We start from the raw sequence: 25574 nt of genomic DNA, 5'->3' as shown, positions 1-25574 counted from the left end.
GCATCTGTGCCCTACGTCAGGGGGCGTTGTACACTTTTCGTGGTGCAAAAATGGGAAATTCGCAAACTGAAGTGCGCTTCGAGGGCGGGGGGGAGGCCTTTAAAAAAAAAACATAAAAAACATTCCCAAAACAGTACCCTCGTGACCACAACACAAATCGCCAAAAAAATTAAAAGAACAAACACTCGCACTTACCTTTGGAGTACTTTACCTTCATCACCGCCGCAGGCATGGCAATGATTTCCCTGGCGGTCATTGCGGGCGTACTTCTGGGCAGACAGGTCGGGCAAAAGTCCAAGCTCCTGCCGATGTCGCAACGAGAGGCGTTGCACACCTGGCGCAACTCTGCCCAGTGGTGCTGCTGACACCGTTGCCAAAACGGACTGGAAGATCGCGGCGGGGCGCAGGAGACCTCACTGTCGCCTTTTACGCCACTCCGGGGCGAAACCCGGAGTGCAAAGGAGCGGAAAATCCAGCCCATGCAGTGTGCAACAGACAACCCAAAATCTGGATGCACGGTCAGAGCTGTAGTGCAAAGCTCTTCCTAAACAGTCCAGGCATCGGAAGCATTTCCTGAGCATGAGGTTTCTGGTGTCAGCATGGCTCTTGCTGTAGGCCACCTCTGCAGCTGTGCTGTGGTCCAGTTAGGATTTTAGTCATGAGCCATGTCCGAAGCCCTTATTGGCCAGTAGTTAAAAGCACATGAGCAGTGTCAGCTGTGGCTCAGCACTCTTGTCTCTGAGTCAGAAGGTTGTGGGTTCAAGTCCCACTCCAGACACTTGAGCACAAAATCTAGGCTGACACTCCACTGTAGTATTGAGGGAGTGCTACACTGTTGGAGGTGCCGTCTTTCGGCTGAGACGTTAAATTGAGGCCCTGTCTGCTCTCTCATGAGATGTTAAAGATCCCATGGCACGATTTTGAAGAAGAGTAAGGAGATCTCCCTGGTGTCCTGACAAATCTTTATCCCTCAATGAACAACACTAAAAAACAGATTACCTGGTCATTATAACATTGCTGTTAGTGGTAACACTAAAAAACAGATTACCTGGTCATTATAACATTGCTGTTAGTGGTACCTTGCTGTGCAGAAATTGGCTGCCGCGTTTCCTACATTACAACAGTGACTACTCTTCAAAAATATTTCATTGGCTGTACAGCACATTGAGACGTTCCGAGGTTGTGAACGGCGCTATATAAATGCAAGTCTTTTTTCTTTTCGCGCAGGACGAAGGAATTAATCATGACTTCTGCCAGGAAGCTTAGTGCTTTCTTGTCCTGTTTCACTCTGTACATTGGGAAAGAGATGTAACTGTTCCTCCTGGCGTAGAAAGCCTCAGTGACCTCTCCTATACAGCAGTGAACAGAAAACTGGGCGATACCAGTGGTGCAACCTGCTGCAGCCTGGAAGGAGCCCCGTTGCATAACATTCACAGCCACAGACAGTGCTGTCCGTGCCCCGGTTCAAGGCTTGCGTTGTGGCTGCAGCAGATGACATAGCTCAGTGATTGCCTCCTCTGTAAAGTGAAGGCATTGCTCCTCAGTGACGTTAAGGTAGGAGAAGTTCTCCCTGATGATCCACTTTAGGTGTGGTCTCCCACATAGTGCCCTCCTCCTCCCATCTCTTCCAGTAGATCCTGCTCACAACTATCTTCTTGGCTGCTCTCCCTCATCCTCTAGCCTTAAAGGCTGATTAACCAGCCACTCATGACTGCAGTGAAACTGTTTTAAAGACAGCCAAAAGTAGTCCATCAAAAAACTTATAAGTCATAAATCAGTTGTAGAAGTTCGAAAATAGACATTAAAATGCCTGGAGATGAACCAGCAACCTAAAAGGACAAACCAGCAGCTAACATGTATATAGTGGACAAGCCCTTTAAATAGCACTGCTAAGGGTCCTTGCTGCCTGTTTGTGCCACGAGTTGTTGAGAGAGTTTATCACGTGGTATGTCAGGCGATGGGGAAGACTAATTTCAAAAAGCATTATACCCTTATTTGAACCTTTTAAAGAGCATTTTAAACACTTCCGGCGTGCGTCCTGGACACCTATGGAAGAGCTGTTACAATAAGCCAGGGCTGCGCATTTATGCCTTGGCAAGTATGGGTGTGCCCGCCATTTTGGATGCTTAGGTGCCCATTTTACACCTGTATAACGTGTGCCGCCCCAACAAATTTCGAGACTGATTCGTTTTTGGACCGCAGACATACATAATAAGATAAATTCACACACAAGCCTTTTTATTCAGACCTCTCCTTATAGATAGCAATCGCTATTGGTGATATCTCGCTTAACTTGTATGGTAGTCATTAAAATGCCCTTGAACTAATCAGTCCTCCATTCCATTACTCCCAGGAGCCTTTACGATTCTTTTATGGATCCCCTGTACTGTTCTAATGAGCTTGTTAATTGAACTCTACGCTTGACCTTTGAGGCCCACAGACCTTACAATCAATCTGAAATACAGCAAAGTATTTGAAGTTTTTTCTCTGTAAAGGTGAGTTGATCCATGGTGTCCTTGGCATAATTTGTAGCAAAGACATTGCATCTCTCAGCTACTGCCGACTCCTCTTCTGCCTTGTAATAAAGTTGGAAGGTCGTTGTATGAATTATGTGCAGCGAGCTAACTACAAAAGAATACTTGTCGGATATGTACTACAGGAGTTTGGCAACACCTCTGACATCATGCCTGGAAAAGGAAGCAATGTAGCCTCTGACCACACTACAAACTGAAGAAACAGAGAGATTAATTTTGTCTTATCCTTTTCTTCAGCACAAATCCATATGGAAGTTCAAACAAAATGACTTCCAGACAGCATCAGCCTTTATTTTGGTTTGGGTATAAATCATCTTATCTAGGTGAAAGTCTTTAAATAAAGAAGTGAACCATTATTGCCGTTGGTTGGTGGATCAGTAACAAGGTGGCACAAACAAACGAACAGTGAGAGAAACATAAAAGGGGCAGGTAGAATAAAGTTTTCAAGTGGAGGGTTACTATAATATGCAGGCGTAGAAATTAGTCTGGGCCTGTTTTCGGGCCCAGACTTGGCGTTACGAGGGTAGCATCCGCCTGAAGCAAGAGGCCTGAGAATCGACAGAAATCAATCTGAAAAAACAGGCACAATGCATACCAATAAGAAGCCAATAAAATGTTGTCAATCGTAACATTTAAGCGAGATTTGAACTTGAAGGAGAAAATATTAAAGGCTACTTAGGAAGAAGCAGGGAAATGGGATTAGCGTAGATAGCTCAAGTGGAGTAAAAACAGAAAATGCTGGCAATCTCAACAGGTCAGGGAGCATCTGTGGAGAGCGAAACAGAGTTAATGTTTCAGGTCGATGACCCTTCGTCAGTTCTGACAAAAAGTCATCGACCCGAAACGTTAATTCTGCTTCCTCTCCACAGATGCTGCCTGACCTGCTGAGATTTCCAGCATTTTCTGTTTTTATTTCAGATTCCAGCATCCACAGTATTTTGCTTTTGTATTAGCTCCAGTGGGGACTGTAGCACTGGTTCAGGCATGATAGCCAAATGGCTGCCTTCTGTTTTGAAATTTCTATCATTCGACAAACAAGATTGTGAATGCTGGAAATTAGGAAATAAAAACAGAAAGGGGCCGAAATTCAGGCACGCCAGAAAACTGACGCACCCATGTTTTTTTTAACCTTTTTTTCCCGCCGGGAGCGATGAGGCGGCCTTCGGAGCGATTTTCTCCACTTAAAACTTTTTTCCCCGTTGGACCGGAAGTCGGTCATAATGGGGGCGGATGTTGGGGCAGTAAGTCCTGGTGAGGGGGGGGAAGTTGGGGCGGTAAGTCCTGGTGAGGGGGGGAAGTTGGAGCGGTAAGTCCTGGTGAGGGGGGGGGGAAGTTGGGATGGCAAGTCCTGGTGAGAGGTGGAAGTTGGAGCGGTAAGTCCTGGTGAGGGAGGGGAAGTTGGAGCGGTAAGTCCTGGTGAGGGGGGGGAAGTTGGAGCGGTAAGTCCTGGTGAGGGGGGGGAAGTTGGAGCGGTAAGTCCTGGTGAGGGGGGGGAAGTTGGAGCGGTAAGTCCTGGTGAGGGGGGGGAAGTTGGAGCGGTAAGTCCTGGTGAGGGGGGGGAAGTTGGAGCGGTAAGTCCTGGTGAGGGGGGGGAAGTTGGGGCGGTAAGTCCTGGTGAGGGGGGGGAAGTTGGAGCGGTAAGTCCTGGTGAGGGGGGGGAAGTTGGGGCGGTAAGTCCTGGTGAGGGGGGGGAAGTTGGAGCGGTAAGTCCTGGTGAGGGAGGGGAAGTTGGGGCGGTAAGTCCTGGCGAGGGGAGGAAGTTGGAGCGGTAAGTCCTGGTGAGGGGGGGAAGTTGGAGCGGTAAGTCCTGGTGAGGGGGGGGAAGTTGGAGCGGTAAGTCCTGGTGAGGGGGGGGAAGTTGGAGCGGTAAGTCCTGGCGAGGGGAGGAAGTTGGAGCGGTAAGTCCTGGTGAGGGGGGGAAGTTGGAGCGGTAAGTCCTGGTGAGGGGGGGGAAGTTGGGATGGCAAGTCCTGGTGAGGGGTGGAAGTTGGAGCGGGACCGAGTCTCCGCCGCTGTCACTCAGCGGCAGAGTGGAGATGACGCAATGACGCGTGTGCGTCACCACGCTCTTCCTTTCACTTAAAGGGGATAGCGTTCGGCATTTTTAAACTTTGGCCCACTTGGCCACCGGTGAGGGTTTCAGCCGGGCCAGCGGCCTGGCACCCAAGAGGGGGTGGTCAGGCTGCCTGTTGGCGGCCCAGCTGAACCCGGGGCAATAATTTGCTGGCCGATCGGGAAATCAGCCGTCAAAAATATCAACATAGTGGCCGTGGCAGTGGGCCCTCCCCTTGATGCGTCGCCACACTGCTAGGCCAAACACAGTCAGGAGAAGGTGCACCGACAGAAAAAGCTGACGGGGGCACCGTCCAGCGGCTCGTGGATATTTTTAACTAAATTTAGGGCGGATTAAAATGTCGGTGCGGGATAGCTCCGGCCGATCGGGATGTCGGCCGGCAAAAATAAAAACATGGCGGCTGCGGCAGAGCACCCTCCCCTAGAAGGGCCGCCGCGCTGCTATGGCTCCAAGACAAAAAACCAGGTGCACCAACAGAAAAAGCTGCTGGGGGCATCGCACGGCGGCTCAACGATTTTTTTAGGTAAATTTGGGGCAGAGTGTGCTGGAAGTGCGGGAGGGGGCAGTGCGTGCTTTGATGACACGCTTGCGGCGGTCGGCAGCAGCGGGGTGAAAGTGAGGACAGGCCGAAAAATCCCCGACCTGAATTTGGGTCAGGGCGGCCAATGGAGTGCGACATGGCGGCCACTCAATTCCGCTGCATGGCTGCCGCAAAACGGCAGTAACAGGCCTTATGCGGACCCTGAATTTCGGCCCCAAAATGTTGGAAATAGGCAGAACTGGCGATTTGGTGAAAGATCCCTAACATGTATCTGCCTTTTTTCTGTTCAGATGCTGTGTAATTCCAACATTTTTCATTTTTATTTCGTAAAAGATTTCATTAATACAGTGCTCAGGATATGCATTGCAGACGGCATTCAAATACATAATATTAATGTGCTCTAGTTATCTTTACTTTATCTTCAAATATCTTATTAAATGTGGCAAAATTCATGTCATAATTACAGCAAGTGTAATTTTTGTGGCAAATCTGTTATTCAGTTTACAAAATTGGTAAAAATTTTAAAGAGAAAATGGAATTTCTGTTTGCAGTGCAATAATACAGCAGCATAATAGGCTGCTTAAGTATAGCAGTGTTATGACACAAAATAGAACAAAAGTTTCAATCATTTCTAGTTTTAAAAGTTTGATATCATAATGGCCTAGTAGACCTCATAGTTAAGCCTTGCACTTCTAACCGCAGTGCTGTCAGTTTGAAGACATGATTTAATTGGTGCTGAAACTTGCCTGCCCTCAATAGGAACCTTTGCAAGTTCTCAGTTGGGTTTCTGAATGGAGCACTGTGTTATTATACAGTGCTGCACTGGGGGGGGCGGGGGGGGGCGGGGGGAAGGGACGGTGAGGTAAAACTGCCAGAACCAATCCCGTCTTACAGAAGTACACTTTGTGTCATCTGATTACAGAGTACCATTGACTCGAACTACAGAGCAGTCTCCCATCCAATACCTTGGTTAGTGTAGAAAGAATCAAGTGTTGGATTCATTGGATGAATCTGATGTCCACATTCATGCCCTCTGTACTATGGCAGTTTCATGAGCTGTTAGGTTGGGGAAAAAATGTTACCGCATGCTGCACAATGATTTACCTTCAACCTATCCTTGTTTGCTGTGCAGGAACTGGCTGAAAAAAACTGGGTAAAAAGTAAAGTAAAAAAAAAATACTTTCTGTCCACACAAGCAGACAGGTAGGCGAAACATTTGTGTGCAGAAGGGTATGCTGGCTGTGGTGGACTGACAGTTGATAGCCATTTTTCTGGCTCTGCTTGTTTTCTCCGCATGCCGCGGTGTATTTACATCAATTTAGGGTTTGGGAGTTAGCATAGGTTATTTCAAAAGTTAGATATCAAGCTCGTTTGAAAACAAACAAGATAACAGAGACGGGCAATTAAGTTCTCCCAGTGGGATACAGGATTGGGAGACCTAAATGGTCAAAAAGCAGAAGTGTGTACATGTGTGTGTATGGGAGGGAGGCAGCTTTGGTCATTGAGACTCATGCCTGCAGTTTCTCCTCATAGCAAACACAGTGGGGTGGAAATTCGGTCGCGTCTCTGTTGCGGCGTTAATCCAGGCGGAGCGGTAAATTTTGCGCCGGCAAATGGTTAGTGTCTGCCGCCGCAAAATTCATCAGCTGGGCCCTGAGTTTGAAGCGGGAACGCTAAGGGAGGCATTGCACACCTCTTTTAGGGCGCTAGGCCGACTGAGCAAGTGTAAATCCCGAGCTAAACAGCCGGCCTCGGAGCGACCCAAGAGGACTCGGGAGGAAAAAAATCTGAAAAAACCCCACCAGAAACATTCCCAATAAATAACTCAGCCAGCACAACATAAATCACAAAAAAAAAAAATCAAAGACATTACTTACCTTACTGCCGCCGCCACAACTTGGAATGCCAGCTTCTACAGGAATTCCCACCAGGGCGCTCTATCGAGTGTTACAGGTCAGGCGCGATCCAAATATCGAGCCGGTGTCGCAACCAGGGGCGTTGCACACCAGCTCGCCATTTCCGGGCGGTAATGCTCCGCGCCCCCTTGAAACCGGCACCGAATATCCTACTAGAAGCTGGCCGCCCGCCTAGAAGTGCTTGCTGCCGCCATTGCTGCCCCTCCGGGGTGCTAACGACAGAGACAGAAGACCGCAAATCCAGCCCAGTGTGTCTGTTTGTATTTACTTTTTTTTGTGGCAACTTTCTCCCTCTTTTTCTCCTCCCCCACTTCTGAAGACGTTGGCTCCTACTGGGGTACGGTTGTAACCAGCCATCCTTCATGTCTGATTCACGTGTGAGTCTGGACAATGAGTGTTGGCTAGCTATTTTACCATGGCAGCCATCACAGCCAAGCCAGATTCTGACAACTACACATGTGCACTTTGTGGAAGGGACCAGAACAGAGCGAAAAGGAGCACAACCTCTGGCTGATTTTTCATCCCCCTTCGTCTAGGGGCACTGAGCCAATTATAGCAAATGCCAGCTTCACTGAGGTAGCTAATTCAGCACAAACGAGGAATTGAACCTGTGACCTTCTGATTTGTGGTAGTTCAATTATGCGTTGCTTTCACCACTTGTGTCATTGGAGGAATTCATACATGCATTTTCATTACCCATGCAACAGAAATATTGCTTCCAGAAAGACAATTTGAAATGTTATTTTCCTCAATTTTGAACCACTGCATGGACATTAGCGGCTGGCAAAGATAAATTTTATGAATGTGAGCTCCCAGCAGGGAGTCTCACCTGTCTGGAGCACACATTGTGAACAGGCTCCCCATGAATCGCCATCATTAACTATAATGGATGGAAGATGGTGGGGACTGCACCCACAATTCCAACAACAACAACAACTTGTATTTATATAGCGCCTTTAACGTAGGGAAACATCCCGAAGCGCTTCACAGGAGTATTATGAGATATTTGACATTCAGCCGCATAAAGAGAAATTAGGGCAGGTGACCAAAAGCTTGGTCAAAGAGGTAGGTTTTAAGGAGCGTCTTGAAGGAGGAAAGAGAGGTAGAAAAGCGGAGATGTTTAGGCAGAGAGTTCCAGAGCTTATGACCTCGGCAACAGAAGGTATGGCCTGCAATTTCCAGAAATGGCCTTCCAGGAGTGAACATTTCAAAATTAGCCCGACAGTCTATGGGTTGGATTTTCAGTTTTGCCGTTTTAAGGGCGAATACAGAGATGGGGGCTGGGGGGGGGGGGGAATTTACTGCCCAATTAATGTTAGCGATTAATTGCTTAACTTTTGTCATTTGGGCTCTGCACCACAGGTGCAGCACAAAGGGAGGCACTGAACTAATTTCACGGCGCAAAACCGGGAACCTCGCCAACTTTAGTGTGGGGCCAGGAGCGCTCCGAGAGAGGCCTTCGGAGGGGAAACCTCCCCTCCCAAAAAACATTCAAAAAAACATTCAAAAAACATTGCGAACACCCTTACCTCACAAATCTTTGCAAAAAATATATAAAGATAAAAACTTTAACTTACCTTTTTTGCAATTTATTCAACTCATTGCCGCCAGCAGGGCTGTGTTTTCCCTGGCGGTCATCGCGAGGCGCGTTTCGCGGCGTACGGGTCGGGTGCGACTTGAAACTCGCAGCAGTGTTACAATGTGAGCCGCTGCACACCCGACGCGGCTCTCCCTGATGGTGCTTCTAAGCTCCGTCGCAAAAACCGAGCCCAGAATCGCGACTGGGCGAGAAACAGCTCACCACCTCAATTTTCGCTGCGGAAGGTCAAAACCTGGCGATAACCGGGTCGCAAAGCACCCGAAAATCCAGCATAATGGATCTAAAATAACAAATATTTTAACAAAAATGCCTAAGACACACCTTCTTAATGATCAGAACTTGCTATTACAGTGGGACCATTTCTGTAACCAAAATGGTCAGTTACAAAATGTAATGATGCAATTATTAGTTTTGTGGTTTCTCATCATCGAAACATAGGGCCCAAGTTTCGAGCCGCGCCTAGAACGGCGCAGTCCCGACCTGGACGCCCGTTTTTTGCGCCACAAAGTGCGCCTGAAAAAAAACTTCCAGATTCTCCGGCTCCCTGCAGGTCCTCTGGCCCTCGGCGCAGCACAGCGCAGCACAAGCTGTGGGGGCGGAGCCAGGACCCTGCGCTGAAAACAGTGCCGGGACCTCTGCACATGCGCGCTACAGTGGGCACACAAGTGCAGTAGCTCCAGGCGCCCAAAACTGTGTGGGAGGGGCCTGAAGCACGCAGCCCCTAGCCCTAGCCGAATGGCCTCACTGGGGCTGCGTGCATAAGGTTCCTCCCACGGCCAGCTCCTGCTTCCTCCCGACCTGACTCGATTCCCGCTTCCCGCCCCCGGACCGGACCCGACCCGATCTGACCCGACTCCCGCTTCCCCCCCTCCCGCCCCCGGACTGGACCGGACCTGACCTTACTCCCCCCCGACCTGACCTCCCTCTCCCTCCTTCCACCTGACCCGAACCGATCCGACCTCCCTCCCACCACCACACCGACCCGCGCTCCCCCCGACCCGACCTGCGATCCCGACCCGACCCAACGCCACCTACCTGTAAATCTGGTGCTGGAAACGGGCCCTACCTGAAGTCTTGGGCCCTGCCCGAAGTCTCGGGCCCGGCCGGGCCCGGCCTGTTCAGCCTCCCTCCCCCTTCTCCTTTCCCCCCCCCATCTCCTTTCCCCCTCCCATCTCCTTTCCCCCCCATCCTCTCCCTCCCCCTTCTCCTCCTTCCCCCTCCCCCTCATCTCCTTTCCCCCCCTCCTCCCCTCCCCCTTCCCCTTCTCCTCCTCCCCCCTCCCCCTTCCCCTTCTCCTCCTCCCCCCTCCCCCTTCCCCTTCTCCTCCTCCCCCCTCCCCCTTCCCCTTCTCCTCCTCCCCCCTCCCCTCCTCCCCCCTCCCCCTTCTCCCCCTTTGCTCCCCCCCTCTCTCCGTCTACCACCCTCCTCCCCCTCCCCTCGCTGACAGAAACACAGACACTGACAGACAGAGAGTGAGAGACACACACAGACAGACAGAGAGATAGAGACACTGACAGAGACACGCTGTTGGAGGGCTCCCGGTGCTGCAGTCGGTAAGTAGAAAATGTTTTATTTATTGATTTAAAAAAAATATATATTTCTTATTAATTTTTTTTGATTGATTTATTGGTTGATTTATTGATGTTTTTATCATTTATTATTGATGATGGCTCTTTATTTGTAAAACTGAAGTGTTTAATGTTTGTAAACTTCCCTTTAACACCCCCCCCCCGCCCATTCCCTACGCCTGATTTGTAACCTACGCCTGATTTTCTGAAGTGTAGACAAGGCTTTTTCGAGCGTACAAAAATCTTCACTTACTCCATTCTAAGTTAGTTTGGAGTAAGTTTTCACTGACGAAACTTTGAAAACAGGCGTAAGTGGCTGGACACGCCCCCTTTTGAAAAAAAAATTCTGTTCCAAAGTGAAACTGTTCTAACTGACTAGAACTGGATCAAACTAAATGGCGAGAATTCCGATTTCTAAGATACTCCGTTCTACACCAGTTGCTCCTAAAAATCAGGAGCAAATCATGGCGAAACTTGGGGCCGTAGAAAGTACGTGCAGGAGTAGGCCATTCGGCCCTTCGAGCCTGCACCACCATTCAATATGATCATGGATGATCATGCAACTTCAGTACCCCATTCCTGCTTTCTCTCCATACCCCTTGATCCCTTTAGCCGTAAGGGCCACATCTAACTCCCATTAGAATATATCTAACGAACTGGCCTCAACAACTTTCTGTTGTAGAGAATTCCACAGGTTCACAATTCGCTGAGTGAAGAAGTTTCTCATCATCTCGGTCCTAAATGGCTTACCCCTTATCGTTAGACTGTGACCCCGCATTCTGGACTTTCCCAACATCGGGAACATTCTTCCTGCATCTAACCTGTCCAATCCCGTCAAAATGTTATATTTTTCTATGAGATCTCCTCTCATTCTTCTAAATTCCAGTGAATAAAAGCCTAGTCGATCCAGTCTTTCTTCATATGTCAGTCCTGCCATTCCGGGAATCAGTCTGGTGAATCTTCGCTGCACTCACTCAATAGCAAGAATGTCCTTCCTCAGGTTAGGAGACCAAAACTGTGCACAGTATTCAAAGATGTGGCCTCACCAAGGCCCTGTACAACTGCAGCAAGATCTCCCTCTTCCAATAATCAAATCCTCTCGCTATTAAGGCCAACATGCCAGTTGCCTTCTTTATCGCCTGCTGTGCCTGCATGCCAACTTTCAATGACTGATGAACCATGACACCCAAGTCTCGTTGCACCTCCCCTTTTCCTAATCTGTCACCATTCAGATATTATCATATTATGATATTATCATTTCATATTTCATATATTGACATAAACTTACAGGGTTCTTTCTCATGGCTCCTCCCACAGCCCTCACTGCTTTTGAATTGCCTGCCAGTGTTGCTAGCTGCTTGTATGAGGCCATTTCTCCGAATTTCACATCACTCAGCAGGTTCATCAACACGGTGCAGGTGAAGGTGGCTGCAGAAAAGAAGAGAGAATACTCGTCAAGTGGTTTACAACTCCCAACTGTTCATGCACACGCACTGACCACTTCAATATTACTGACCATGACACCTTCTTCAGCACTCAGTCGCTTTATTAAAAAGGACGTTTCACAGTTACTAATTTATTTCTTAAGTTGTTGAAAGCACATCGTCCGGAATTTTAATTTGGAGGCGGGTAGAGAGCAGAAAGGGGGCTGGAAAGCGATCTGGAAACCCAGGAGATCGGGTATTCCACAGGCACTGCCAAATTTGACGGCAGGCCCTGATTAGCATTTCAAAGCACTGATTCCCACTCGCAACCAGCCTGATGGAAAAGATGACTGGCTGTCAGGCGGATAGGCCTGCAACACCAGGCCACGGAGAGGAGGGAATGAGGAATTGGGATGGGGGTAATTGGAGGCTGGATGGTGATGGGGGGCTGGTCAGAAAGCCAAAGGGAAATTGAGGGCTGGTGGTGGGAGGCCAGGGGAGGGGCGGGGATCGGAGACCTCGTTGGGGGGAGTGGTTGGAGACCTCGGGGGGCAGATCAGAGGCCTTGGAGGGGGTGTCCAATTGTAGGGGGTTGGCAAGGCAATGAGGCTGAATCCAGCAAGTAGGTGGAAAGACAATGACCTCCTGGATCCAGCAGTCACTCTCCTTCCTTTAGCTGCTGGTTCCCTGAGGCCCAGGAAACCCGACCAGCCAGAGTTAAATGTAAATTGGTGGATCACCATGAGGCACGTAGCCTCATTGTAACATTTAAATGGACGACCTGTCTCCTGGGAGAGGATTGGCTGCCGACTCTCCCATCCCGTCCCAGCTGCGTTAAAACCGGAAATGAGCGGATTGGAGGCGGATTGAGGATGGATTTCAGATTTTTAACTCTTTAAACTCCTGCCCGACCCCAATTCATCTGCTTTTTGGGGTAAAAATTCCCTCCCATCATATAGGATAGTATTTATTATTTATTGCTATAAATTTTTTATTCGTGAATCATTTTAATACTAATAAGATAATTTTAATATGGGTAAAGTAAAATTCATATTTGCAAACATTTGCCAAAATGTACTATATTTGTTCTCTTTGGTACAAGGGGGTAGAAATTTCGGCCGTGCCTCAATTGGGGCGGTAACCCAGGTGGAGCGGTAATTTTAGCACCTTGAAAAACTTTACAACTTCCATTGAAAAATTCATCAGAATCAGTCGAAGAGTTGACAGGGGCGCTAAATCAGCTGTTGCAAACTACAGCTGGGGGGACCATAACGAAAGTTTTGTTGGTTAATTTGGCGGACCATTGCGCATGAGCGGAACTTCCAGTCAGACCCCGGGAACAGCCGACTCTTCAAGGCGCAAGTCAAGTATGCGCATGCACAGTTCAAGACTCTCGCTCACCTGAGAGCAGGAGGATGGAGGCGCAGGCAGGTCGACAACTTGCTCACCGCTTCTCGGCCATGGCCCTTGAGGTGCTCCTGAAGGCCGTGGAATGGTGTCAAGATGTCCTGCTGCTTGGAGGGGGACGAAGGCCATCCCCCAGAGTGTTTAGGAAGCTGTGGAGGGAGCACGTCTCTGCCCGTGACATGGTGCGCAGGACCGCGACTCAATGTTGCAAAGAAATTCAATGACCCGACTAGGGTCGTCAGAGTGAGTGCCTGTTATATTATCCTTGCAATGTCTCCATGTGAGCCTCACTGCTTCACACTGCCCACACCTTCTCTATGTGTGGCAGGCCATGCTCCTCGTTACTGTAGACACCCTCAAAGCTCTCTATAGCCTCCCCAGACATTCTCCATCCATCCAAGCATCTCCCACCTTCTAGCTCCCGACTCAGCCTGAGGACACCAAAAAGACCTTTTAACTCTCTGTATGTGGTCACAGGCCTTCAGGCTCATACTTACTCGTACCACCTTGTGCCCAGACCCCACCTTTTACACATCCACTGTGAGCCGCCATGCAGTCTGAGATGCCGACAGTCACACCTCGCGACATCAGTAGTGAGACACTCACTACAGACAGATGTTGCACACCAAAACATCTTGTTTTGTTCATTGCAGACCAAGCTCGCCCACAATAGGCGGGAGCAGGAGCGGACGGGAGGAGAGCCAGACTTCCATGACCCCGCCGACATTGAGGAGTGAGTGTCTGCCCTCACGGGCCCAGCAATCAGAGTGGTGGCAACTGGACAGGCAGAGCCCCCGCAGGACACTGATGGTTTGTCAATGAGATGTCTGTTTTCTGTGACGGTCCTCACCCTTCATCCCACATGCCTTACAACATGTTTCTGCAAAATAACGATGCTCCCTCCTTCTTGCCTTCCTGCCCCCTCCCCAACTGCTACCCACCCTCACATGTGTTGCTTTGTGCTTATAGATGATGAACCAAATGTGTCGCAGCCTGCCCGAGGGGGAGGATGAGGAGGATGTCGGGACGTGTGTGGCGACCGATCGAGGCCTGACCCCAGTGCCCGCGAGTGGGGACGCCAGCTTAGTGGAGGACACCACCAACTTTCAAGGCTTCGTAGATGCTGACGCTCCTGGACCCAATGGCCTGCAGTAACGCCCGTCGCGAGGGGAAGCTCGGGGGCCAGCTCTCCGGGGGGGTAAGTCAGCCCAGGAGTCCTACTAAGAGTCAGGCAGGTGAGGACCACAATTCGGAGGCTCTGAACAGGGAGTCATCGCAGATGCACCATGAGATTATGGGTGCATTGGGGAGGGTGCCGCAGAGCATGGCTGCACTTGATGTGAGTGTGGCAGAGGCTGCCTGTAGCATGGGCCGCGCCCCTCAGCAGTCCACTGAGAGCATTCTTGCCCGGGACATGGCCTCAACGTGTGACAGTGGGGTCCCAGAGGTGATAGCGCGTGTCATGTTTGACAGGACAGCAGCCATGACATGTCTTTGTGATGTCATGCAGACACTGGTTGCTGGCATGCAATCTCAGAGTGCAGCAATTCAAGCGCAGACTGCAGCATTTCAGGCACTCCCTGCATTTATGCAGTCTCAGAGTGCTGCCACACAAGCAGTGTCTTCCGCTATCCTCTCTGACTTCCCCACAGTCGAACAAGGAACAGACGATGCCGCAGGTCAGCAATCTGTGGGGGCATATAATGCTCCTGATGCTCAGGCGCCACCCCGGAGCAATGGCAGTGTGCCGCTGGAAATGGAAGTGCTGTCCTTTCTCACTATGACAGCATTCCAGCTCCGCCTTTGCACCCGACATGGCTTGCACCCCAGCCATCCCACACTGCTGCTGCCCATCCAGAAGTGGTGCAGTCAGCAATCGAGCCCTCCAGGCCCACAGTTGATCCAGGGCGTCCTCCTAGGCCATCTGACCTGTGCTCCTCAGACACACAGCAGCCCTCAAGCAGCCTTGCTGCAGGCAATAAGGAACCATTGAGGAGGAGCATTAGGCAAGGGAGAGAGTGAGGCAGAGGGGTGGGAAATGCCAGCAGAAAAGACATGGATTGAAGGTGTCCCCAGGAGTCCCATGAGCACAATGGTGGATATGTTCTTCATACGTTGTATAATTTGAAGGTGCGGGTGCTCCATTTTGTTTTATTTGAGGGGGTGGGGTTTTAATGATAATGGCCAAAGTCTGATGTTTCTTTTTTGTATTTGAAGGGGCGGGGGGTGCTGCACTTTGCTTTATTTGAGGGAGTGGGGTTTGGGGGTTATTGGAGGGATGTGTTCCAAATAAAATGTTACTTTGATCATTTCCTTCAGCATCTGGAGTATGACTGTTGACTTGTTATGGAGATGTGGCATTATCGTCACACAATGCGCGGTCATTATTACCTGCATCCCTCAGCTCTCTCCATTTAAGCGAAGCGCTCCTTTATGAGCCGCCACCGAATAGCCCTGCTGCCAGTAACATTGGCATACTACCTCCTCCGTGGCTGCTGCTCATCCTCGTCATCTTGCTGGACATTCGCGGCATCGGCAAGCTCCTGTTCCTCCACCCCCTCCTCCTCATCCTCCTGAGGTAGGCTTGCAATCCCCACTGATAAGGCCTGGGCCCTCATAATGGCCAAGTTGTGCAGCATGCAGCACATCACAATGAATGGTGAGACCTGTTGAGGGGAGTATTGAAGGTTGCCTCCAGAGCAGTCCAGGCATCGGAATCGCTGCTTCAGCACCCCTATTGTCTGTTTAATAAAGTTGCGGGTGGCGGTATGGCTCTCATTGTAGCGTTCCTCCAGATCTGCGGTGGGGTTACGGAGGGGGGTTATTAGCCAGGTGGTCAGGCCATATCCCTTGTCCCCGAGCAGTCAGCCTTGGCCTTGCCGTGGTGACTGAAACAGCCAAGGAACTGTGCTCCCCCGCAGGATAAAGGCATCGTGTGCGCTTCCAGTATAGCGAGCATTGACTGCGAGGATGCGCTTCATGTGGTCGCACATTTAAGGAATGGTATCTGTTATATATGTAAACTTGTATTTACTCTGTACAGCCACCAGAGGGCTCATCCTCTGGAGTCCCAAGGGATCCCATAATCCCTTGGGAGCACAGGTATTTAAGGAGGCCTCACAGTTGGAGAGGCACTCTGGAGACCTGCAATAAAAGACTAAGGTCACACTTTACTTTGAGCTCACAGAGTTCAGTCTGACTCTTTCTCCATACATAACAACTGGCGACGAGATACAGATAACGAACCCAAAGATGCAGAGAACAGGGAGCATCCTGGAGAAATTCTCGGAGGGAGATGATTGGGAAACTTTTGTGGAGCAACTTGACCAATACTTCGTGGCCAACGAGCTAGATGGGGAAGAGAATGCTGCCAAACGAAGGGCGATCCTCCTCACCGCCTGTGGGGCACCAATGTATGGCCAATGTATGGAGTGAAGAATCTGTTCACTCCAGCGAAACCCACAGAGAAATCATAACGACGATTTGTGCACACTGGTCCAAGAGCATTTGAACTGAAGGAAAGCATTCCGGTTCTATACCGACAAAAGGTCTGAAGGACAGGAAGTGGCGAGTTATGTCACCGAGCTAAGACGCTTTTCAGGACATTACGAATTTGAAGGACATTTGGAGCACATGCTCAGAGACTTTTTTGTACTTGACATTGGCCACAAAATCATACTTCGCAAACTTTTGACTGTAGAGACGCCAATCTTGATTAAGGCCATAGCGATAGCCCAGGCGTTCATTGCCACCAGTGACAATATGAAGCAAATCTCTCAGCACTCAAGTGCTGCTACAAGAACTGTGAGTAAAGTGATGTTGTTTTCGAATCATAACGTACAGGGCAGGTCACACACACCTGCAGCTGCATGTCCGCAGATGTCTCAGAGCTCACCATCAAGGGTGATGAATGCAAAGCCATTAACATCTTGTTGGCGCTGCGGGGGTGATCATCGTTTCCATTCATGCTGATTCAAAGGGTACGTTTGCAAGGGTTGTGGAACAATGGGACACCTCCAACGAGTGTGCAGGTGAGCTGCATATCCTGTTCAACCTGCAAACCACCATGTTGCAGAGGAGGACAGATCCATGGAGGATCACAATGAACCAGAGCCTCAGATCGAGGAGGCAGAGGTACATGGGGTGCACACATTCACCACGAATTGTCTCCCGATAATTTTGAATGTTGAACTAAATGGACTCCCGGTGTCAATGGAGCTGGACACGGGCGTGAGCCAGCCCATCATGGGTAAAAAGACTTTCGAAAGATTGTGGTGCAACAAAGCCTCAAGGCCAGTCTTAACTCCAGTTCGCACGAAATTAAGAACTTACATGAAAGAACTGATTCCTGTATCGTCAGTGCTACTGTAAAGGTCTCCTACGATGGAGTGGTGCACAAGCTACCACTCTGGGTGGTACCGGGTGATGGTCCCACGCTACTCGGCAGGAGCTGGCTGGGAAAGATACGCTGGAACTGGGACAACATCCGAGCGCTATCGCCCGCTAATGACACTTCGTGTGCCCAGGTCTTAAACAAATTTCCCTCGCTGTTCGAACCAGGCATCGGGAAATTCCAAGCAGCAACAGTGCAGATCCACCTAATTCCGGGGGTGCGACCCATCCATCACAAGGTGAGAGCAGTACCATACATGATGAGAGAAAGGGTAGAGATCGAGCTAGACCGGCTGCAAAGAGAGGGCATCATTTCACCAATCAAGTTCAACGAGTGGGCCAGTCCTATTGTCCCAGTCCTCAAGGGAGACGGCACCGTCAGAATCTGTGGCGATTACAAAGTAACTATCATCGTTTCTCCCTGCAGGACCAATACCCACTACCAAAGGCCGTCGACATCTTTGCAACGCTGGCGGGAGGAAAGACGTTCATGAAGCTGGATCTGACCTCAGCCTACATGACGCAGGAACTGGAGGAATCATCAAAGGCCCTCACCTGCATCAACACGCACAAAGGTCTTTTTGTTTATAACAGATGCCCGTTTGGAATCTGATCAGTGGTGGCGATATTCCAGAGAAACATGGAAAGCTTACTGAAGTCGGTCCTCCATACTATGGTCATCCAGAATGACATCTTGGTCGCAGGTCGGAACACAGTCGAGCATCTTCAGAAACTGGAGGAGGTTCTTAGTCGACTCAAACGCATGGGGCTCAGGTTAAAACGCTAGAAGTGCTTTTTCCTAGCGCCTGAAGTGGAGTTCTTGGGAAGGAGGATTGCGGAAGTCGGCATCAGGCCCACCAACGTGAAGACGGAGGCAATCGAGAATGCACCGAGGACACAGAACATGACAAAGCTGCGGTCGTTTCTGGGATTCCTGAACTACTTTGGTAACTTCTTACCGAGTCTCAGCACACTGTTAGAACCACTGCATGTTTTACTACGAAAAGGGAATGAATGAGTTTGTGGCAAAAGCCAAGAAAATGCCTTTGTAAAAGCGAGAAAATTGTTATATGCTCAAACAAATTGTTTGTGTTGTATGATCCATGTAAGTGTTTGGTACTAGCATGTGATGCATCGTCATATGGCGTCGTGTGTGTATTGCAACAAGCTAATGATTTTGGGAAACTGCAACCGGTTGCTTATGCATCCAGGAATCTGTCTAAGGCTGAGAGAGCCTACAGCATGATTGAGAAAGAAGTGTTAACGAGTGTCTGTGGGGTAAGAAAATGCATCAATACCTGTTGGGCTAAAATTCGAATTGGAAACTGACCATAAGCCACTTATATCCCTGTTTTCTGAGAGAAAAGGGATAAATACCAACGCATCGGCCTGCATCCAGAGATGGGCGCTCACATTGTCCGCATACAACGACGCCATCCGCCACAGGCCAGGCACAGAAAACTGCGCCGATGCTCTCAGTAGGCTGCCATTGCCCACCACGGGGGTGGAAATGACACAGCCCGCAGGTCTAGCCATGGTTATGGAAGCATTTGAGAGTGAGCAATCATCCATCACTGCCCGGCAGATCAAAACCTGGACAAGCCAGGAACCCTTATTATCTCTCGTCAAAAGCTGTGTGCTTCACGGGAGCTGGTCCAGTGTTCCAGTGGAAGTGCAGGAAGAGATAAAGCCGTTCCAGCGGCGTAAAGATTAAATGTCTACACAAGCAGACTGCCTTCTGTGGACCAATCAAGTAGTGGTCCCCAAGAAGGGCAGAGACACCTTCATCAATGACCTCCACAGTTCCCACCCAGGCATCGTAATGATAAAAGCGATAGCCAGATCCCTCGTGTGGTGGCCCGGTATCGATGCGGACTTAGAGACCTGCGTTCGCAGATGTAATACATGCTCGCAGTTATGCAATGTACCCAGGGAGGCGCCGCTAAGTTTATGGTCTTGGCCCTCCAAACCGTGGTCGAGGATACATGTCAACTATGCAGGCCCGTTCTTGGGTAAAATGTTTGTTGTGGTTGTAGATGCGTATTTGAAGTGGATTGAATGTGAGATAATGTCGGCTAGCACGTCTGCTGCCACTACTGAAAGCCTGCGGGCTATGTTTGCCACTCACAGCTTACCCGATGTCCTGGTGAGCAACAACGGACCATGTTTTACCAGTGCTGAGTTCAAAGAATTCATGACCCGTAACGGGATCAAACATGTCACATCTGCCCCCTTTAAACCAGCGTCCAATGGTCAGGCAGAAAGAGCAGTGCAAACCATCAAGCAAGGCTTGAAGAGGATAACTGAAGGCTCACTGTAGACTCGCCTATCCCGAATCCTGCTTAGCTACCGCACAAGACCCCACTCGCTCACTGGGATCCCACCTGCTGAACTGCTCATGAAAAGAGCACTTAAGACAAGGCTCTCGTTAATTCACCCTGATCTACATGAACAGGTAGAGAGCAGGCGACTTCATCAAAGTGCATACCATGACAGCACAAATGTGTCACGCGAGATTGAATTCAATGATCCTGTATTTGTATTGAATTATGGACGAGGTCCCAAGTGGCTTCCCGGCACCATTGTGGCCAAAGAGGGGAGCAGGGTGTTTTGGGTCAAACTTACAAATGGACTCATTCACCGGAAACACTTGGACCAAATCAAACTCAGATTCACGGACTATCCTGAGCAACCCACCTTGGACCCTACCTTTGTTGATCCCCCAACAAACACACCAGTGGCAACCGGCACCACGGTTGACCATGAAGTAGAACCCATCATCCACAGCAGCCCAGCAGGGCCCAACACACCAGGCAGCCCAGCAAGGCCATCTGCACAACAGCCCAGCAGGGCCCAACAAATGATTCAACGATACCAGCTTTCACACCGAGATGATCAACCAAGGCAAGAAGGGCCCCAGGTCGACTCACATTGTAAATAGTTACACTATTGACTTTGTGGGGGGGGGGGGCGGCGGGGTGGAGTGTTGTTATATATGTAAACTTGTATTTACTCTGTACAGCAACCCGTGGAGTCCAAAGGGATCCCATAATCCCATGGGAGCACAGGTATTTAAGGAGGCCTCACAGGTTGGAGAGGCACTCTGGCGACCTGCAATAAAAGACTAAGGTCACATTTTACTTTGAGCTCACAGTGTTCAGTCTGACTCTTTCTCCATACTTAACAGTATCCCTTTCTGTTTCTGAAGACCTCTGCATTCTGGAATGGTGCTTGCAAAACCACATGCATGCAGCCAATTGCTTCTTGCATCCTCGGGAAGCCCGCTATCCTGGCAAACCCACATGCGTGCTCATCCTGTTTCTCCTTGGTCATCGGGAAGGTAATGAAGTCCATTGACGGGTGTAGAAAGCCCGTGTGATGTCATGGATGCAGCGATGTACTGCGAATTGAGACGCTACATATATCTCCTGATGCAGCCTGGAAGGAGCTGGAGGCATAGAAGGTGAGTGCCACCGTGACCTTCACTGCAACGGGCAGCACAGTCCCGGTGCTGATGTGAGGCTGCAGGTCTTCCTGCAGGAGATGGTATATATCTGTAACGACTTAATTTCGGAAATGCATCCTTCTGACACACTGCTCCTTGGACAGATCCCAGTATGAGTGTTGCCATCGGCAAAGCCGTGGGGATAAGGCCTCCTGCCCCGACGTCGAGGGGCTCTCCTCCTTCGGGTGCCGACATGGCAAACAACCCTTCTCTCTTCACACGCCTTGCTAGAGCATGTATAATACGACGCTGGTGAGCTAGTAATGCCCCTATTAAAGTTTTAGAAATGTTTCTCTCAAGCTCAACTGGTATGTCTGTCTGCCGCTGCAAACTCGGAGGCTCACCACCGCGCTGTGTTTAAATGTTGCACTGGCTGTAACCTCTGAGGGAAGCGCTTCCTCATCCCTTTAAGTAGACACCAGTTAACGACTCTGCAAGCCTGTACCAACTGTTTTTCCAGACGTTGTTATTCGCAGTCGCTAAATGAGGTGGCCGCACCTAATTTACCGACCAGGGCGCAAGCGTGGACATTGCACTAGGACTGACGTCAGGATCGCACTGATCGTCTGCTGTCAAGTGTTAATGATTTGCACCCCAGTGAACCTCGAATAAATTTTCTGTTGGGATGCTGAAAGCTGCGTGCCCGGTCGATAACCTCTTACGTTCCTATTAACGCCCCCTCTGGCCACTAACTGAGGCGTAAGACAACCGAAAATCCAGCCCAAGGTATAATCTAGCGAACACTAGTATTCATAGATGGCATGTTTGACAAGCAGAAGGTGGTAAAAGGAAAGTTTAAGGCAGATGTCAGGAAATACAAGTAAAAAGAAAAAAATGTAAAAGCTGAAAACACACAGCAAGCAACATCTGTAAAAAGAAATCATTTGGGTGTGTACATTTTCTCAGAACAGAAGAAATAACCTGATTTTCACTTTACAAATGCTGACAAAGCCTTCGTGCATTTTTATAATTTTCTCTTTATATGTCAGGAAATGCGACTTAATAAAGGGGATCAAGAGTTGGAATAGAATGTCAGGAACCTGGGCTCATTTAAGAAAGAGGTAGATGCCATATTAGGAAGAATGCAGGGTTGGTAGTTTGGAAGGAGGAGATTAAATGACCAAAGAGGCTTCTTCATCTGAAGCTATCTTGTGGCCTTCAAACAATAATTTTTCTTCTTCGTTCATATGGTACAGGTTGAACCTCTCTTATCCGGGACTCCCTTATCCAGCACCTCCCCTCGTCCGGCACCATTCCCGGCCACTGGGTGACGCATGCGCAGAACTCCGACATGAACAAATTGAAGTCCTTTCTCGCTATCGACTCCCGCAAGCGTTGGCCTGACCCCGCGATCCACCGCCCTCCACCCTGCCACGATCTTTCTGCCAGCCAGCCCCGATATTCCCTTGCTCAGTACCTGTACCATCCAATTTAACGTGACCACCCCTCGTCCGGCAAAATCCCATATCCGCCACAGGCCAGGTCCCCCGGGTGCCGGTAACAGCAAATTAAATCAAACACCAATATCCAAATTGGATATCCAGGTCAAAGCTTCCGGTGTAACAGCGTGAATATCTTGTAGGCTGCCTGCAAATTTCCTCTGAGGAGAGTGCTCAATGATGTGATTAGGAGCTCCACAGTCACATGATGGGGATGCTTTAATCTTCCACCTATGGAGAAGGTGGCAGCGTCTACCCCATGGCCAGTTCTGAGGCGGCTGATGGTTGTCCACTGTTTGCGGGGAAGGTTTGATCCTACAAGCTGTACTGTGGGGTCCTCTATAAGGAATCCATTCCATATATCGCAGTTCTTCCAAGCATTTTGCCATTGGCATGTGTTTAGATCCAAAACAATGCTTATGTAAATAGATTAAATACAGCAGCTTGTATGTAGATTGTACAAGGAGCCAATAGGAAAAATATCATGGCCTAGCAATTTGGCTGCGCAGCGCCTGTTTTCGGGCACTAAGTGGCTTCCTAAGCCTCCAATATGGCAGGCAGGAAGCACACGCTCATCACGAGCCAAATGTGTGCTGCCTACCATATTGGTAAAGAGCAAAAAAATCAGCGTGCTGTCCCCATGACTCAAACAGGTGTTAGATCCTTTGCATATGCAAATAAGGGGCCCAGCACTTGTTTGAGACCCCCACCGTAAGATTGGTTTGGCCTGAGGCAGCCGGCGGCAGGCATACACATAGGAGTGTTCTTCCCGACTGCACATTCACAGAATGCAGGCCACTGCCAGCCACTTGTTCTCCACCCAATCTTCCCCACGTCTGATCAGTGCCCCTCCCTCCCCAGGTTTGCTCCCACTCCCTCCCCTGATCGCTGTTGCTCCCTCCCCACCGACTGCTCCCTCAATCGCTCCTGCTCGTGCCGCCCAATTGCTGCACCTCCATCCCCCCCACCTCGCGCCCCCCCCCCCCCGCGATTGCTTCCTCCCTCACCCCCGCTCACTCCACTCCGATCGCTCGCTGCGCCTAAATTCCTAGGCCCATATCTTACCAATGGTGGTGCATTTGTGAGCATGGGTCACTTGTGAAAGGCATACATTAATTTGTTGTTACCAATGAGCATCTCCAGTGGTGAGACTGACCATAACCAATTTGTGATCTTCACTCATTTGGTCAGCACCAGTTGTGCACATATTTATAATAATCACACATCCCTGACATTTCCATTGTATCTTTACAATTAATGATAGTGTGCAATATTTTTTGGACTGTAACACAGGGTTCTTATCAATGTTCCCACTAAACTGTGCAGTCTTGAGACCACGCAGCTGTCTGCCATCCCGTACAGCCAGGGACTGGCTTTTCCAACGTCAAATTTCACGCATGTGCATAACTTTGAATGGGCTGCGCAGCCCGTTAAAGGGACCGTGCATCCAAATCTGAAATTAGAAGGAACATTGGCCACGATTTCACTTACCGAGGTGGGTTCAGTGCAGCGGGGTTCCGTAGCGGGGTCTAAGCCTTCTGCTCTGTAGAAGTGTTGATGGTGCTTGTTAAGCCTGCCCTGCGAGGTTCCCGGCCAATTAAAAGGAAGCAAGTCTGATGACATCATCTGATGATACATCATCAGCTGGTTTCCTGAAATGGACCATGTCCACATTGATTTTGACAGTTGTGCTGTCAGTGTTCTACAGCATTGAGATGCTACAAACACTAACAAGCACTGCCCAAAGATGCATGGCTGTACCCAGGCTCTCCCATGACTCCCTCTATATGCTTCTGGAGGGAGTCACAGCATGCAGGGAGGTTCTCCTCCCTTCCAATGTACGGAAGAGACCTCCCCAGTTCACCAATGCAGCCTGGTTGCACATTGCACAGGAGGGCACAAGCAGGGATGTTGTCAGGAGGACCTGGCTGCAGTGGGGCAAACCTTTCAATTATCTCAGTAGATCAGAAAACGTTACTGCAAAGCCACATTCAACCTCATCCTGCTGTGCCACTCATCATATCTTCATCACTCAGCCTTCCTGAGCCAACTTACCTTGCACTTTCACCCATCCTTCTCTCTCTAACTACATTATCACGTCCCCATCTCACTTGCCACCCCTCACAATCACCCTAATCCTAATACAATCATACCAATTAACACACAAGGGTAGGCACTTGGGTGTTTTTGCCAATGTTCATTAAAGGTTTCTGTTATTACATAAGAACATAAGAATTAGGAACGGGAGTAGGCCATCTAGCCCCTCGAGCCTGCTCCGCCATTCAACAAGATCATGGTTGATCTGGCCGTGGACTCAGCTACACTTACCCGCCCGCTCCCCATAACCCTTAATTCCTTTATTGGTTAAAAATCTATCTATCTGTGACTTGAATACATTCAATGAGCTAGCCTCAACTGCTTCCTTGGGCAGAGAATTCCACAGATTCACAACCCTCTGGGAGAAGAAATTCCTTCTCAACTCGGTTTTAAATTGGTTCCCCCGTATTTTGAGGCTGTGCCCCCTAGTTCTAGTCTCCCTGATCAGTGGAAACAACCTCTCTGCCTCTATCTTGTCTATCCCTTTCATTATTTTAAATGTTTCTATAAGATCACACCCTCATCTTTCTGAACTCCAACGAGTAAAGACCCAGTCTACTCAATCTATCATCATAAGGTAACCCCCTCATCTCCGGAATCAGCCTCGTGAATCGTCTCTGTACCCCCTCCAAAGCTAGTATATCCTCCCTTAAGTAAGGTGACCAAAACTGCACGCAGTACTCCAGGTGCGGCCTCACCAATACTCTATACAGTTGCAGAAAAACCTCCCTGCTTTTGTACTCCATCCCTCTCGCAATGAAGGCCAACATTCCATTCGCCTTCCTGATTACCTGTTGAACCTGCAAACTAACTTTTTGGGATTCATGCACAAGGACCTCACAACTTGAGCCGCCTCGGGGAAATCCCCTCTGTGCCTTTCAGTTCCGCGCGGAGGGGTTTCCTGTACGGGCTGCTCCTGCACACCCTCAACTTTGCCATCCTCGCCGGCCGTCCGGACACGCCATGGCGTACCATCTTGCCGTCCGGAGGAGGCGGGGGTCCCCGATGGAGGGCACTCTACGCAGGGGTCCTCCCACTATTCATCGGGGACTTGGCCTGGAGGGTGGTGCAGGAGCA

The 25574-nt window shown here is 49.6% G+C and overlaps 1 protein-coding gene across 2 annotated transcripts in view; it reads right to left on the bottom strand.

Moving 5' to 3' along the window:
• mgmt (O-6-methylguanine-DNA methyltransferase) overlaps nt 1–25574 on the bottom strand; it is a 531759-nt gene that overhangs the window by 19643 nt on the left and 486542 nt on the right. For both annotated transcript variants that reach the window (XM_070875024.1, XM_070875023.1), the window contains one exon: nt 11522–11661. In XM_070875024.1, the coding sequence (XP_070731125.1) occupies nt 11522–11661 (140 nt within the window). The remainder of the gene's footprint in view (nt 1–11521; nt 11662–25574) is intronic.

The sequence above is a fragment of the Pristiophorus japonicus genome, chromosome 3, assembly GCF_044704955.1.
Source record: "Pristiophorus japonicus isolate sPriJap1 chromosome 3, sPriJap1.hap1, whole genome shotgun sequence".
Taxonomy (NCBI): Eukaryota; Metazoa; Chordata; class Chondrichthyes; family Pristiophoridae; genus Pristiophorus; species Pristiophorus japonicus.
This window is presented reverse-complemented; position numbering and strand designations above follow the sequence as displayed.